The sequence below is a fragment of the Oncorhynchus masou genome, chromosome 27 (genome assembly GCF_036934945.1).
Source record: "Oncorhynchus masou masou isolate Uvic2021 chromosome 27, UVic_Omas_1.1, whole genome shotgun sequence".
In the NCBI taxonomy this organism is placed as follows: domain Eukaryota; kingdom Metazoa; phylum Chordata; class Actinopteri; order Salmoniformes; family Salmonidae; genus Oncorhynchus; species Oncorhynchus masou.
The window spans coordinates 29,344,031-29,357,704 of record NC_088238.1 but is presented as its reverse complement, the minus strand read 5'-3'; the positions used below and the strand labels follow the sequence as shown (position 1 = coordinate 29,357,704).

Here is a 13,674-nt window from a genome sequence, read left to right as displayed (position 1 = left end):
ACAAAAAGAGCAGACCTGGGTTCAAATAGTTTTAGAAAAAAATGTAAAATACTTTAGATGGGCTTGATTGAGCTTGCCTGCCGAAATGGAACCAATGGAATGCTCACAAAAGATCTAACCATTTTCACTTGGCACTCCAGTTAGGCTAAAGCAAAAGCTAATACATTAGAAAGATTTTAAATGGTATTTGAATCCAGGTGTGAGGAGGAGAATGTGATGGAGGGGATAATTGGGATGGGGTGCAGAGCAGAGTGGAGGGGGGTTGTCACTCAACGGCACAGCCAGGAAGGAAGGAACAGACTACAAATCTCCACAACAACCTAATGTTCCATCCAGAAAAATAGGATTCAAACGTGGTCATGACTGCACCTGAGACGGACCATATAATTGCCTAATTTCCTTGTTTTTGAGGTAAAGTGAGGAAATGGCTGCCAAGCTTAAGGAATTTCTCCATCTACCTCTGTGTGTCTCTCTCTCTGTCTCTGTCTGTGTACGTGTGTGTGTGTGTCTGTGTACGTGTGTGTGTGTGTGTGTCTGTGTACGTGTGTGTGTGTGTGTACGTGTGTGTGTGTGTCTGTGTACGTGTGTGTGTGTGTGTCTGTGTACGTGTGTGTGTGTGTGTCTGTGTACGTGTGTGTGTGTGTGTCTGTGTACATGTGTGTGTGTGTGTCTGTGTACATGTGTGTGTGTGTCTGTGTACGTGTGTGTGTGTGTCTGTGTACCTGTGTGTGTGTGTCTGTGTACGTGTGTGTGTGTGTCTGTGTACCTGTGTGTGTGTGTCTGTGTACGTGTGTGTGTGTGTCTGTGTACGTGTGTGTGTGTGTCTGTGTACGTGTGTGTGTCTGTGTACGTGTGTGTGTGTGTCTGTGTACGTGTGTGTGTGTGTGTCTGTGTACGTGTGTGTGTGTGTCTGTGTACGTGTGTGTGTGTCTGTGTACGTGTGTGTGTCTGTGTACGTGTGTGTGTCTGTGTACGTGTGTGTGTCTGTGTACGTGTGTGTGTCTGTGTACGTGTACGTGTGTGTGTCTGTGTACGTGTACGTGTGTGTGTCTGTGTACGTGTACGTGTACGTGTGCGTGTCTGTGTACGTGTGCGTGTCTGTGTACGTGTACGTGTGCGTGTCTGTGTGCGTGTCTGTGTACGTGTGCGTGTCTGTGTACGTGTGCGTGTCTGTGTCGTGTGTGTGTCTGTGTGTGTGTGTGTGTTGTGTACGTGTGTGTGTCTGTGTACGTGTGTGTGTCTGTGTACGTGTGTGTGTCTGTGTACGTGTGTGTGTCTGTGTACGTGTGTGTGTGTCTGTGTATGTGTGTGTGTGTGTGTGTCTGTCTGTGTACGTGTGTCTCTGTGTGCGCGAGTCACTCTCTCTCCGTCACACTCCATTCTCCACCATCACTACAGTGGTGGTTGGTGGTCTTACAAAAACAATATTTAGTCAATATGAAGAAAAAAAAAGATGAACAACATCTTGTTTTAGTACAACCAAATTGTATATTGTGCAGACTCTGGTTAGCTACCTAAGACTTAGCTGCCTGCAGGTCAGTTCATTCCTGAGAGATTCCATTCTCTGTCTGTTTGGAAGGCTAGAGTAAACAACTCTGGCTTCTCCACACACGCACGTACATGCCCGCACACACACAGCAAGCTACAAAAGGCAACCGGTATTGACTTTGCTGGAGGACAGCTTGCAGGGGGAGAAGAGAGAGCAGGGTAACACTGTCGGTTCAGGTTGAGAATGTCTGGACAGCTCTGACAGGCCTTTGAGCCTGAACTCAGATATTCACACACACATCTCTACTCCAACACTCCTCTTCACTGGCTTCTCCTCCCTCCATCCTCTCTCCACCGTGGGTGTTTTGGAACGTGTTTTGTCTGAGCGCCCTTATCAGAACTCGGCAGGAAAGATTGGCGAGGTAGCAACGCTGCCTTCCATTTCCAAATCCTCTCCAAGACTTCTGCAGCTGTAGCCACGGCACAGTTGAACCAAACACACTCCCGTTTTCCTTCAGATTAAGTGGAGCCGAAGACAGGGAAGGTGAAAGGTGAAGTAGAAAACGCTGCCTTCCATTTCAAAAGTCTCTGGTCTCGCTGGACGACAAGCAGTTAAACCCAAACCAAACTCATTGCCCTGTGATCTCATAACGTCTCTTTAGTAGAAGTCCGACATCAGACTCCTCAACACCTCCAGGAGCACAATGCACTTTCTAGTCCATAAAAGCCACTCTTCTCACAGCGTCTCAGTCAATTCACAATGGCATAAAAGCTAAATCTGTGACTATATGCTATTGTGAACACATGCTCAACTACTGAATACATCTCATTTACGTAAACACCACACAATCAATTTAGTACATCATTTAATATGTAATATACTGTGACATGATCTGATAGTAACGTGGGCCCTGAAGCATTACTGGAGGACAAAGCTGTGTGTTTGACAAGTTTCATATGAATCTGATTTGTTAAAAAAAACTCTCATTGTGACATACATCTTGTGCCATAAAGAATGGACACACGATGCAGGGGGAGACCAACCCGGTATTGTGGGTTAGTGTGTGTGCATGCAAGTCCACTTGAGGGTATGTCATTCCACTGGCATGTATGTTCCAGTCATCCCACTGTTCAGGGTGTGGGAGAGAAGAGACTTACTGTTCGTTGACGACAAAGATGCAGTTGTCTTGTGAAGGAAGACCAGAGACTGGATGCTTACAGGTCACCTTCCGCTCATTGTGACTGAAGAGAGAGAGAAAGAGAGGTGGGAGGAGAGAGGGGGGCAAGAGAGAAAGGATAAAGAGAGGGGGGAAGAGAGAGAGAGGGGGGGCAGGGAGAGAAAGGATAAAGAGAGGGGGAAGAGAAAGGGGTGGACAGGGAGAGAAAGGATAAAGAGAGGGGTGGAAGGGGGGCAGGGAGAGAAAGGATGGCAGGAAGAGAAAGGGGTGGACAGGGAGAGAAAGGATAAGGGGGAAGAGAAAGGGGTGGACAGGGAGAGAAAGGATAAAGAAGGGGGGAAGAGAGAGAGGGGGGGCAGGGAGAGAAAGGATAAAGAGAGGGGGAAAGAGAGGGGTGGACAGGGAGAGAAAGGATAAAGAGAGGGGGAAGAGAGAAAGGGGTGGACAGGGAGAGAAAGGATAAAGAGAGGGGGAAGAGAGAAAGGGGTGGACAGGGAGAGAAAGGATAAAGAGAGGGGGAAGAGAGAAAGGGGTGGACAGGGAGAGAAAGGATAAAGAGAGGGGGAAGAGAGAAAGGGGTGGACAGGGAGAGAAAGGATAAAGAGAGGGGGGGAAGAGAGAAAGGGGTGGACAGGGAGAGAAAGGATAAAGAGAGGGGGAAGAGAGAAAGGGGTGGACAGGGAGAGAAAGGATAAAGAGAGGGGTGGAAGGGACAGGGGGAGGAAGAGAAAGGGGTGGACAGGGAGAGAAAGGATAAAGAGAGGGGTGGAAGAGAGAGAGGTGGTGGAAGAGAGAGAGGGGGCAGGGAGAGAAAGGATAAAGAGAGGGGGGGAAGAGAGAGAAAGGATAAAGAGAGGGGGAAGAGAGAAAGGGGTGGACAGGGAGAGAAAGGATAAAGAGAGGGGTGGAAGAGAGAGGGTGGCAGGGAGAGAAAGGATAAAGAGAGGGTGGAAGAGAGAGAAGGGGACAGGGAGAGAAAGGATGGAAGAGAGAAAGGGGTGGACAGGGAGAGAAAGGATAAAGAGAGGGGGGAAGAGAGAGGGGGACAGGGAGAGAAAGGATAAAGAGAGGGGGGAAGAGAGAAAGGGGTGGACAGGGAGAGAAAGGATAAAGAGAGGGGGAAGAGAGAGAGGTGGTGGAAGAGAGAAGGGGGCAGGGAGAGAAAGGATAAAGAGAGGGGGAAGAGAGAGAAAGGATAAAGAGAGGGTGAGGAAGAGAGAAAGGGGGGCAGGGAGAGAAAGGATAAAGAGAGGGGTGGAAGAGAGAGGGGGACATCCAGAGAAAGGATAAAGAGAGGGTGGGAGAGAGAAGGGGACAGGGAGAGAAAGGATGGAAGAGAGAAAGGGGTGGACAGGGAGAGAAAGGATAAAGAGAGGGGGAAGAGAGAAAGGGGTGGACAGGGAGAGAAAGGATAAAGAGAGGGTGGAAGAGAGAAGGGGACAGGGAGAGAAAGGATAAAGAGAGGGGTGGAAGAGAGAGAGGGTGGCAGGGAGAGAAAGGATAAAGAGAGGGGGGAAGAGAGAGAAAGGATAAAGAGAGGGGGGAAGAGAGAAAGGGGTGGACAGGGAGAGAAAGGATAAAAAGAGAGGGGGACAGGGAGAGAAAGGATAAAGAGAGGGTGAGGAAGAGAGAGAGGGGGCAGGGAGAGAAAGGATAAAGAGGGGGGGAGTGAGAGGGGGACAGGGAGAGAAAGGATAAAGAGGGGGAAGAGAGAAAGGGGTGGACAGGGAGAGAAAGGATAAAGAGGGGGAAGAGAGAGGGGGACAGGGAGAGAAAGGATAAAGAGAGGGTGAGGGAGAGAGAGGGGGCAGGGAGAGAAAGGATAAAGAGGGGGGGAGTGAGAGGGGGACAGGGAGAGAAAGGATAAAGAGAGGGGGGAAGAGAGAAAGGGGTGGACAGGGAGATAAATTATAAAGAGAGGGGGGAAGAGAGAAGGCACATTAGACCAAAATCATACATTGAGTAAACTTAATTAATAACAGCATTGTTAAACATCTTCCTCCAGACAACACTAACCATACGACCCATCATCAAGCATATGCCCCATTGTCAACCAGCCAATACTAACGATATGACCCATTGTCAACCAGCCAACACTAACCATACGACCCATCATCAAGCATATGCCCCATTGTCAACCAGCCAATACTAACGATATGACCCATTGTCAACCAGCCAATACTAACCATATGACCCATTGTCAACCAGCCAATACTAACCATATGACCCATTGTCAACCAGCCAATACTAACCATATGACCCATTGTCAACCAGCCAATACTAACCATATGACCCATTGTCAACCAGCCAATAGTAACTATATTACCCATTGTCAACCAGCCAATTGAGGAGCATTAAGATGAGGGTTAGTGTCCCTCTCCGCACTACACAATGTCCTGTTGAATAACAATGAACAGCAGACACAATGCCTACACACCTTGAGTGTTGGGTGGTGCTAAACTTCAGCATGGCAGCCCATCTGTTTTCTGACCTGGGTCGAACACTCTTCTACACAGCACCATCTAACATAGTTCTTCCACTGACACTATCCTCTCTTCTCTCGCGTGACAAACCGCTATCCAGCCCAGCCGTGGCTCTTCAACACTGCTGCAGAATACAAATGATCTACCCCTCCCAAGAAGCCCCTAACCGCTCCAGTCATATGCCCTAGATCACAAGAGCACAGCTAACAGGCTGTTTCACAGCAAGCGGTGACTTATCTATAAATACAATTACAGCACCACAGCCAGTCAGACAGAGAGACACAGACAGAGAGAGAGAGACCCCTGTAGCCGGCCCTCTGTAAGACACAAGCAGCTTTTCACGCAGAGTGTAGGGAGGCAGGGGAACGCTTAATGCCGATAAAGACGAGAGAGAACAGAGCTCTCTTTTCTGCTCGCACGCAAAGATGAGCACACACACACACACAGATGCATGCACACACGCACAGACTGAGGGTAGGAGGACAGACTGTACAGACAGAAAATAAGGTTGTCTGACGGATTAACCCGAGAGGGTCATGAGACATTGTACACACAGCACAACAGCCCTGTAGGCTTATCTGGACATTGACGGGTATCTGAAAGAGAGAGAGTACTGTATGTTTATCAATTGATTCTCTCGGTGAGGTAGCAGCGCAGGCTCGGACACACACACACACACACACACACACACACACACACACACAGTATGACATCCCTGCAGGCGTACCAAGTATCTCAGCTGGGCTGTGGTAAGCTAGGCTTGTGGCTGAAACACCTGGTTTCATTTGTCACTTGCGAAAATACCACTGCAATACCACATTCACACACTGGCATTCTCCACTGCTGCAGGGCCTGCTGTAGCTCTTGTGCAATACAACACACTTCAGTTAACTCAACACAGGACCAAGAGGATAATCTGGCCTGCAGGAGTCACAGATGGAACGCTCCTCTCTCTCTACGGAACGGTGTCCAACTAAGGCCATGCCAGGGGTTCCGCTGGGCTAATCTACCCAGTGAAGCAGCAGTGTTCGTGGGCTTGGTCTCTGGACTGTGTCCCTGCTGGAGATGTTCCAGCCCTGCCATCCAGGACACAGTCGCAGCTGAGCCAGAGAGACATGTCGACTGTACGGTCTATTATTAACTGCGCTCCACGTCTCCCATCTGTCACATAGAATCACAAAGCACAATCACTCAAAGCCACTACATGACAGGATCTGCTTTTATTCATCACTTCCTGGAGATTACCCAAGTACGTGTGTGTGTGTGTGTGTGTGTGTGTGTGAGAACGTCAAGGTTGCGGAGGCACCACCGGGGGGTCTCAGAAGAGGTTCCACTTGGCCCTTTTTTCCCCACTGCGAGTAACAAGAAATCAAGATGGCAATGTGGGAAACGATAAACAAAACTCAATGAAAGAGGGAAGATGCATTTCCTCTTTGGTTTCGACATGAAAGTGGGGGGGCTGACAATGATCATCAGTCAGAGAATCGAGTGACTGCATCCTCCATTGATCTCCAGTATCAGAGAGCAACATTCCTTTCCACTGGTTAAAAGGAAAAGGTAATAATGTCTTTCTAGCCTCTGAGGACAACTTATATACACTCACTGTCAGGCACAGTCATGCTAAAAGTAATAACATATCATGAAATTACAACCTGGGGCTTGTCAAAGCAGCAACAGACTTCACAGCCTGTGAGCCAAAACCTGGACATACAGTAGCAGTCAAAATAGTAGTAATAGTGAAGACATCAACACTAAAATAACACATATGGAATCATGCAGTAACCAAAAAGTGTTAAACAAATCAAAACATATTTTATATTTGAGATACTTCAAATAGCCACCCTTTGCCTTGATGACAGCTTGCACACTCTTGGCATTCTCTCAACCAGCTTCATGAGGTAGTCACCTGGAATGCATTTCAATTAACAGGTGTGCCTTGTTAAAAGTTAATTTGAGGAATTTCTTTCCTCCATAATGCATTTGAGCCAATCAGTTGGGTGGTATACAGAAGATAGCCCTATTTGATAAAAGACCAATTCCATATTATGGCAAGAACAGCTCCAATAAGCAAAGAGAAACGACAGACCATCATTACTTTAAGACATTAAGGTCAGTCAATAACGAACATTTCAAGAACTTTGAAAGTTTCTTCAAGGGCAGTCGCAAAAACCATCAAGCGCTATGATGAAACTGGCTCTCATGAGGACCACCACAGGAAAGGAAAACCCAGAGTTACCTCTGCTGCAGAGGATAAGTTCATTAGAGTTTCCAGCCTCAGAAATTGCAGGCCAAATAAATGCTTCACAGAGTTCAAGTAACAGACACACCTCAACATCAACTGTTCAGAGGAGACCATGTGAATCAGGCCTTCATGGTCGAAGTACCAGTTTTTTCTACAGGCTGAGGCCGAGAGAGATGACGGTCACCTTGAATTACAGCCATTACATAAATCTTAAGAGTACCTTTGTGTCCTCTTCACATAACTGATTATCAACAGTGAAGGTATGTTTTACTCATTTTCTGACGATTGCAAGGTGAAACAATAAAAGGGTATGAAGTAGTGAATTCTATTGAATAGCTTTTCTGTTACTCCCCAGAAAGAGGATGATCTATTCTCTTTAACATGTAAGCAACGTTGAGTACAAGGACAGGAACTGAATTGTAAACAGACGGGGAAATAAATCGGTGAGCAGTGTTTTATGCCAAAGCAGTACGTCGCCGCTTTCTTCTGAAATGTCATCGTTTCTACTCCGGTGGCAATAGTCTGTTGCAGCTCTAGGAAGGTATGTGGGGGCAGCAGGTAGCCTAGCAGGTAAGATCGTTGGGCCAGTAACCGAAAGGTCGCCGGTTCGAATCCCCGAGCCGACTAAGTGAAATATCCCCACTCTCCAAGGGTGTCTCAGGGGGAATTGAGATATGCCCAAAAAAATATATATATTATCTCACACCTCACACTCGAACCGCAGTGAAAATATAAGTATCCCCTATTTGACCGTCGAGGTAGGTAGGCAATAAGGAACATACGGAGAGGATTCCACCACCTGTCAACTGGCTGTCCAACAGGAATCTGGAAAAACTCAAGGGCATTTAATCTCAAAGAACAACTCCTGGCCCTACCAATAACATATGGCTTCAAACTGAAACAGCCTGTGTTCAGTAGGGCATACCGTAGAAACGCGTATTGTACAAGTACAGGTACTCGCCCCGTTTCAGAACGTTTCCTTCACAGTAACATCATGTATGGGGATGTTGTTTGTCGTCATGCTGAAGTCAACCCCGGTCTCAGTACGGCCTTTGATTAGTCTTCTCTGTGTTAGGCTAATTGTGCTTGGTAGGAGGGACTCTGAGGGATCGAGAGAAATAATGTGTTTATTGGAAACCGCTGATGAAAATCAACAAGCACTTCGTCCAACCTCTCCATTCCTCCCTGCCGCCCGCTAACAAGCAGCACAACACTACAAATCACCCTAATTGGCTGTAAACAATTTTTCAAAAGCCGGCCACCAGCGATGATGGAGGGAGTTTGGGAGAGAAAACAGAGAGAGAGAGAGAGAGAGAGAAAGAGAGAAAGATATTCAGACCAGAGAGATAGAAACAGAGAGGGAGAGATACAGACTAAACAGAGAAAGAGCGTGGAAGAAATAATCACCCAAAAACAGAAAAAAGGGAGGAGGTGGTGAGTGGAAGATGAGAGGAAGGGAGGAAGGGAGGATGAGGGGGAGAGGAGAGGAGGAAGGGAGGATGAGAAGAGGGCATGTTGCCAGCGGGAGTCTGCTACTCGTGCTGCTCTCTGATGAGCGCCCCAGTGGGATGTGGGTAAAGGGAAAGGGGGGTACCGAGTCAGTTGTACAACTGAATGCCTTCAACTGAAATGTGTCTTCCGCATTCAACCCAACCCCTCTAACAAGCCCCTGTGTGAGGACACTTTAGCTGAACCCTTCATCATACAGTACATAAGGCATACACAACACTGTCATAGGGCCTACATAACCCTGACATAACAAGGTGTCAGGAGCAGGAGGAGCCCCATCAATCTTACGATGACAGCTAATCCATAAGACGTCAGAAACATTACAAAACACATTTAAAATGTCAGACCATGTTTGTTCCCGTCTGTATGATTCCATCTGCTCTAAATGCCAAGTGAAACGTTGCCTTGGTCAAACGGCTGTAACGTAGGCCAGGGCCGGGCCCTTCTAAATGTCTTCATCCACAGTGGATGAATGACAAGTCTTCTGATGTGACCTTGTTGAAATGTGTGAATACGTCTCGGTGTTCGGTTCTGTACAGGCCCGGCATGGAGAGAACAATGTGTCCATATTCAGACCCTTGTCTCAGTATTCTGCTATTATAAAGGCTGAGGGTCAGTCAACAATTGCTAATCCGCTCCCTGTAGAGCCCCCTGCCATTCACACTGCTCTCTCTGGCACCACTGGGTAACCTTTCAGAAAGGCCACAGAGACAGACCTTCCTCATTTCCCTTGCACTCTCTCTCTATCCCTCTCGCCCGATGCGTCTCTCTCTCTGTCTATTCAACATTCTCTCGCTCTCTCAGCATTCAGAATAGCACTCGGACTCACCCATGACATGTATTGTACACCTTTCCCAGGGAGGAGAAAAGCTTTTTAAAAATGTCAGATACGGCCTCCACTGCACACAACCCAGGCTGCAGCAAACACGCACCACAAAACAACCTCTAACTAATCCACCTACATCACTGTAGAGTTTGGCTTTGGTTGGCAGTATTCGAAACAATAACAAGAAGCACTTCTAATTACCATCAATCGAACGCAATCTTAATTGTCCTTGCTTTCGTCCTTGTTAGTACATCTATAAAGAAACAGTCCTCCTACAGAAAGCTATCCTCTCTTCTGTTCCTCTGTGTGATTGTGACATCTTCCATGGCAGTACGTACACTACATGACCAAAAGTATGTGGACACCTGCTCGTTAAACATCTCAATCCAAAATACTGGCCATTAATATGGAGTTGGTCCCCCCTTCGCTGCTGTAACAGTCTCCACTCTTCTGGGAAGGCTTTCCACTAGTTGTTGGAACATTGCTGCAGGGACTTGCTTCCAATCAGCCACAAGAGCATTAATGAGGTCGAGCACTGACGTTGGGCGATTAGGCCTGGCTCACAGTTGGAGTTCCAATTAATCTGAATGGTGTTCAATGGGGTTGAGGTCAGCGCACTGTGCAGACCAGTCAAGTTATTCCACACCGATCTCGACAAACCATTTCTGTATGGACCTGGCTTTGTGCACAGGGGCATTGTCATGCTGAAACAGGAAAGGGCATTTCCCAAACTGTTGCCACAAAATTGTAAGCACAGAATTGTCTAGAATGTCATTGTATGCTGAAGCGTTAATATTTCCCTTCACTGGAACGAAGGGGCCTAGCCCAGAACCATGAAAAAAAGCCCAGACCATTATTCCTCATCCACCAAACTTTACAGTTGCCACTTTGCATTCGGGCATGTAGCATTCTCCTTGCATCCACCAAACCCAGATTCATCTGTCAGTCTACCAGATGGTGAAGTGCGATTCAGCACTCCAGAGAACGCGTTTCCACTGCACCAGAGTCCAAAGCCGACTGTGGAACTCAAATCAAATCTTAATTGTCACATGCGCCGAATACAACAGGTGTAGACCTTACAGTGAAATGCTAGTTAAGAAAAATAAGTGTTAAGTTAAAAAAATAAAAGTAACAAATAATGAAACGGCAGCAGTAAAATAACAATAGCGAGGCTATATACAGGGGGTACCAGTACAGAGTCAATGTGGAGGCTATATACAGGGGGTAGCAGTACAGAGTCAATGTGGAGGCTATATACAGGGGGTACCAGTACAGAGTCAATGTGGAGGCTATATACAGGGGGTACCAGTACAGAGTCAATATACAGGGGGTAGCAGTACAGAGTCAATGTGGAGGCTATATACAGGGGGTAGCAGTACAGAGTCAATGTGGAGGCTATATACAGGGGGTACCAGTACAGAGTCAATGTGGAGGCTATATACAGGGGGTACCAGTACAGAGTCAATGTGGAGGCTATATACAGGGGGTACCAGTACAGAGTCAATGTGGAGGCTATATACAGGGGGTACCAGTACAGAGTCAATGTGGAGGCTATATACATGGGGTACCAGTACAGAGTCAATGTGGAGGCTATATACAGGGGGTATCAGTACAGAGTCAATGTGGAGGCTATATACAGGGGGTACCAGTACAGAGTCAATGTGGAGGCTATATACAGGGGGTACCAGTACAGAGACAATGTGGAGGCTATATACAGGGGGTACCGGTACAGAGACAATGTGGAGGCTATATATAGGGGGTACCGGTACAGAGTCAATGTGGAGGCTATATACAGGGGGTACCGGTACAGAGTCAATGTGGAGGCTATATACAGGGGGTATCGGTACAGAGACGATGTGGAGGCTATATACAGGGGGTACCGGTACAGAGTCAATGTGGAGGCTATATACAGAGGGTACCAGTACAGAGACAATGTGGAGGCTATATACAGGGGGTACCGGTACAGAGTCAATGTGGAGGCTATATACAGGGGGTACCAGTACAGAGTCAATGTGGAGGCTATATACAGGGGGTACCAGTACAGAGTCAATGTGGAGGCTATATACAGGGGGTACCGGTACAGAGTCAATGTGGAGGCTATATACAGGGGGTACCGGTACAGAGACAATGTGGAGGCTATATACAGGGGGTACCAGTACAGAGACAATGTGGAGGCTATATACAGGGGGTACCGGTACAGAGTCAATGTGGAGGCTATATACAGGGGGTACTGGTACAGAGTCAATGTGGAGGCTATATACAGGGGGTACCGGTACAGAGACAATTGAGGTAATATGTGCGGGGATACCAGTTAGTCGAGGCAATATGAACATGTAGGCAGAGTCAAAGTGAACACGCATAGACAGAAAGCAGCAGCGTAAAAGAGGCGTCTGAGTGGCCCTTTGATTAGATGTTCAGGAGTCTAATGGCTTGAGGGTAGAAGCTGTCAAGAAGCCTTTCAGACCGAGACATGGCGCTCCGGCACCGCCTGCCGTGCGGTAGCATAGAGAACAGTCCATGACTAGGGTGGCTGGAGTCTTTGACAATTTCTAGGGCCCTCCTCTGACACCGCCTGGTATAGAGGTCCTGGATGGAAGGAAGCTTGGCCCCAGTGATGTACTGGGCAGCACGCACCACCCTCTGCAGTGCCCCGCGGTCAGAGGCCAAGCAGTTGCCATACCAGAGAGTGATGCAAACAGTCAGGATGCTCTCTATGGTGCAGCTGTAGAACATTTTGAGGATCTGAGGACCCCTGCCAAATCTTTTCAGTCTCCTGAGGGGGAATACATTTTGTCGTGCCCTCTTCACGACTGTCTTTTTGTGCATGGACCTTGATAGTTGGTTGGTGAATTGGACACCAAGGAACTAGAAGCTCTCAACTTGCTCCACCACAGCCCTGTCAATGAGAATGGGGGCATGCTCGGTCCTCCAATTAATGGTAGTCCACATTCATCTCCTTTGTTTTGATCACGTGGAGGGAGAGGTTGCTATCCTGGCACCACACGGCTGTCTCGTCGTTGTCAGTGATCAGGCCTACCACTGTTGTGTCATCGGCAAATTTAATGATGGTGTTGGAGTCGTGCCTGGCCGTGCAGTCATGACTGAACAGGGAGTACAGGAGGGGACTGGGCACACACCCGAGGGGCCCCCGTGTTGAGGATCAGCATGGCGGATGTGTTGTTACCTACCCTTACCACCTGGGGGTGGCAGTAAGTTCAGGATCCAGTTGCAGAGGGAGGTGTTTAGTCCCACGGTCCTTAGCTTAGTGATGAGCTTTGAGGGCACTATGGTGTTAAACGCTGAGCTGTAGTCAATGAACAGCATTCTCACATAGGTGTTCCTTTTGTCCAGGTGTGAAAGGGCAGTGTGGAGTGCAATAGAGATTGCATCATCTGTGGATCTGTTGGGGTGGTATGCAAATTTCTTATACGCTTCCGGGTTAGAGTCCTGCTCCTCGAAAGCAGCAGCTCTACCCTTTAGCAACGTGTGTGGCTAAAATAGCCAAGTACACAAATTTGAAGGGGTGTCCACACACTATATATACACAAGTATCTGTTAATGAGCCAACCCACTGTGCTGTGATGAGGTTCGGTGACAGTCTCTCCAACACAGAGAAGCCTTCTGTTAGACAAGTCAGTAACTGAAAACTCCGACAAGCACTTCAATTAAATTACAACTAGACATTGATGTAAGAATGACATCCCACTGCCGTTACTCGAGAATGCCATACTCTACCACCATTGACTGAAAAGCTTATCAAGGAACAAAACACCTTGTATCATTTGAACTGAACATGAAGTGCACTAAAACAGCTAGGCTATTACATACAGTAGCAGGGAGCACCTACTGTACAACAACAAGATCCAGGGTGAGCTACGCTAAGGCAGATAGCTAATACAAAGCTGATTCCCACTAGCTGCCCTCCACATCACCGACAACATGTTAAAA

The 13,674-nt window shown here is 47.6% G+C and overlaps 1 protein-coding gene across 6 annotated transcripts in view; it reads right to left on the bottom strand.

The window, feature by feature from the left end:
- LOC135515964 (pleckstrin homology domain-containing family A member 5-like) overlaps positions 1-13,674 on the bottom strand; it is a 146,134-nt gene that overhangs the window by 50,792 nt on the left and 81,668 nt on the right. For all 6 annotated transcript variants that reach the window (XR_010451883.1, XM_064939864.1, XM_064939865.1 and 3 more), the window contains exon 4: positions 2,647-2,730. Coding sequence is in view for 5 of the 6 variants with exons in the window: in XM_064939864.1 (XP_064795936.1) it covers positions 2,647-2,730 (84 nt within the window). In the remaining variant the exon portion in view is untranslated. The remainder of the gene's footprint in view (positions 1-2,646; positions 2,731-13,674) is intronic.